The sequence below is a fragment of the Lycium barbarum genome, chromosome 11 (genome assembly GCF_019175385.1).
Source record: "Lycium barbarum isolate Lr01 chromosome 11, ASM1917538v2, whole genome shotgun sequence".
Taxonomy (NCBI): Eukaryota; Viridiplantae; Streptophyta; class Magnoliopsida; order Solanales; family Solanaceae; genus Lycium; species Lycium barbarum.
The window spans coordinates 4,668,528-4,672,215 of record NC_083347.1 but is presented as its reverse complement, the minus strand read 5'-3'; the positions used below and the strand labels follow the sequence as shown (position 1 = coordinate 4,672,215).

Sequence of the window (3,688 nt, the reverse complement as noted above, 5' to 3'; positions counted from 1 at the left end):
CCCTGCTAAGTTTGTTGACTGGCTAATAACTTGTGTACAGACTGTGTCCTATTCTATAATTATCAATGGACAGCCCACAAAGCCTTTTGAAGCCAAGAAAGGACTGAGGCAAGGTGACCCTCTGTCTCCATTTCTTTTTGTAATGGCGATGGAGTACCTTACTAGATTGCTTAAATAGCTTGAACACAACCCTCAATTCAAATATCATCCTAAGTGTGGCAAGATGAAACTCATTCACTTAGGCTTTGCAGATGACCTCCTGTTATTTTGCAAAGGAGAACCACAAACTATTCAACTGCTGTTTGATAAGTTTCAGAACTTTTCAGAAGCATCAAGGTTGGTTGCAAATTTAAGTAAAAGCTCTATGTATTGTGGTGGTCTCTCAAGTGAGAAGGAGCAGGAACTTATTGATCTATTGGGGTTTAGCAAAGGTGAACTTCCATTTAGATACTTAGGGGTTCCCCTAAGTACTAAGAGGGTATCTATAGTCCAATGTCAACCATTACTGAAGAAAATGTTGGGTAGAATTAAATCATGAACCACCAGATTTTTGTCATATGCAGGTAGAGCCCAACTGATAAAATCTGTCTTGTTCTCTATCCAAGTCTTTTGGGCGCAAGTTTTTATCTTACCTAAGAAGGTTATAAAGACTATTGAAGCAACATGCAGAACTTTCTTGTGGACTGGGGGCACTGAACTTTCCAAAAGAGCATTATTGGCGTGGGATAGAGTATGTTCTCCAAGAGTTGCTGGTGGCCTAAATATACTGGATATGGCAACCTGGAACAAGGCTGCAATTAGCAAGCTCCTATGGAATATATGTACTAAAAAGGATAAATTGTGGGTTAAATGGATTCATTCTTACTATAGGAATAGGGATCTGCTGAGAGATGTGCCCAAACAGGCCTCATGGATCATTCAAAAGATCCTTAAGGCTACTAAATACTTTGCACAAGCTGGATATAGTATGGATGACATCTCAAATATACCAAGTTTCTCAACTAAACAGTTTTATGCACCATTGAGAGGGCAATTCCAGAAGATGTCATGGAGGAAATTGGTATGCAACAATGGTGGCCTACCTAGATGGATTTTTATCTTGCGTTTGGCTGCACTAGGCAGACTACAAACTAGAGATAGACTATTTAAATGGGGTATCACTACAGACCAGATCTGCCCCGTATGCGACAGAGAGCCAGAAAGCCTTAATCACCTGTTTTTTGTATGTGACGTATCCGCTGAAATTTGGCAGAAGCTACTGAATTGGATTGGCATTCGGAAGGTTCCTACGCATTGGACTGAAGAACTGGGATGGGCAGAATTGAATGCAAAAGGTCGAAACCCACAAGCTAAAGTTTATAGAATGATGTTGACTGCTGCAGTGTATTATGTTTGAAGGGAAAGGAATGCTCGTGTGTTTCAAAGTCAAAGACAGAGTCCTTAGGCTATCATTAAACTTATCATCTAGGACATTTATGCTATAGCTACAAAACAGGCTAGAATTGCACTATGGTTGGAGGACCGCAACTTCTATCCTAGCTAGAACCTAGTATATATTGATGTAATATGTACTTGCTTTGGTTCTTTTGTCTTTTTGTTCCAAAGGATACTTAGCTAAAGGTAACTGTGGGGGCTTATGTCCAACAAATTACCTTCTTTCACTGATTTGTAATGATCACTTTTGGTAATGAAAATGATTAGTTACCAAAAAAAAAATATAGGTATTTGGGAATTTTACATAAATGACTAACATTTAGGGGTTTTAAATTGGTCATAGCTACATTTTAGCTATTTACATTTCGTAGCTACAGTGCGAGCTACAGTAGTTTGCTACAGTTTATTGTATTCAGAAATCGGATTGTATTCAAAATTTGATTGAGTCAGATTTTGCTGTATTCAATTCAGATTTTGTTGTATTTAAATCAGATGTATTCAACTAAAACATCAAAAACACAAAAATTTGTACTAAAAAATTAACGAATACACTAAAAAACTGAATACAAGATATAAATTTCACTCTATTCATTTGTATACACTTCAAAATTCACTCTATTCATTGGTATACAAGAAATAAAATTAACAAATACACTCAAAACTGAATACAACAAATAAAATTCCGGTCAAACTCCGGCCACATTTGGTTGTTCCCATCCAGACCTGACCGTTGTCACCGTCGTCGTCATCAACACTGGATTGTATTCAAAAATAGAAAGCCATTTTCGGCCAGATCTGACTGTTTCCGTCTGGATCTGACCGCTACGGGAGGCGGAGTTGTAAGTCGTCGTCATCGTCGTGAGGGAGAAGAGAGAGAGACGGTGAACAACAACAACCACCACAACGAACAACAACAACAGCACCGTCAAAATGAATACAAAGTCTCCTAATCTTCTCCGCCACAACATGTAACGACCCATTTGATCGTTTAGCACTTTTAGACCTAGTATTCCTAAAACACCCTTTCCGTGGTCTTATTTTAGTGTTTATAGCTTGCGGTAATGGGTGACTCGGTTATTTAATTGACGGGGAAACATTTGAATAATTATTTATTTATTTATCGTGTGTGAATAGTTTATCCATAGGAATATTATTTGCACCCATATAAGGTATAAGTTGGTAAATATAGTATTTGATGGAGTGAATAATTTTTAAAGTAGACAAATAGTTAGGGAATTAAGGAAGTTACTTTGAAAACAAATTGGACTAGGCCCACATATATTTTAATATCCTTATCACATAACCCATGAAGAGAATGAATTAAGTTGGTAGGGTTTTCTATTTCTGAGTCTCAGTACAAAATAAGATAGTTTCCTACGGCATAAGAAGAGAACTACTTTTCTCACAGTGGACGACAAGTTATAAAAATTAAGCAGGTACGTTTATGTTACGTTTTGCTCTTGGTATTAATTTATTTGTGTAATCATTAGGTAATGATGATGGAAAATATTATTCATTAATAATCAAATGGTTTCCTACAGTACGAAAATGTTGGTCACATGATTAAATATTTTGTTTTGTTAATGATTAATTCAACATAGGGAAACATAAGGGTCAATTGTTAAACAGTTAATAGTGGAAGTTGCTACATTGTTTTGTTGGTAAAAAATCTTTCTTTATATTATTAAATTGGCACTTGTACTTTTTCACTTGGTTTCAAATGGAAGATTCTGACAATTTAGGAAGGGAAATAGAAGTCAAAAAGTATACTTTTGGTTTACTGTAACAACTTATTTCATACTACTCAGTTTTCGAAATTTTCTTTCTAGTTCATGGTATTTGAATTATGGGGAGTGAGATGTTAATTCTAAGTTAAGATTTTGGGGTAATTGAAGGTTTTGATTCCTAGTCCTAATATATATATATATATATATATTGCAAACCTCTATATGCGTTTTTAACTGTTACTACTTAGTACGTAGTGCTATAGCAGGAGCTATGTTCGCTCAAAATTTCTAATGGGACAAAAGTTTGTCAATGTGTATAAAGTATGTTATAATTGCAATAGTGCTTATACGTAAGGTCACACTGCAGGGAATGTTCTTATTCTTTTTGTGGTTAATTTGACAAGATAGTTTCTCAACATAAGAGTATTGTTGCAGTGGTCTCCTCGAATATTAAGTAGACCGGTTTAACTAAACTTATTTAAATGGATAACTAATTACATGGACTCTTTAAAGCATCTTGATGAGAA

The 3,688-nt window shown here is 35.6% G+C and overlaps 1 protein-coding gene across 1 annotated transcript; it reads left to right on the top strand.

The window, feature by feature from the left end:
* Window positions 1–223: 223 nt before the first annotated feature.
* Window positions 224–1,396, top strand: LOC132617631 (uncharacterized). Its single transcript, XM_060332680.1, has 2 exons — window positions 224–431; window positions 564–1,396. Exons 1-2 carry the CDS (start codon window positions 224–226, stop codon window positions 1,394–1,396), a joined length of 1,041 nt encoding a protein of 346 aa, XP_060188663.1.
* Window positions 1,397–3,688: the final 2,292 nt, after the last annotated feature.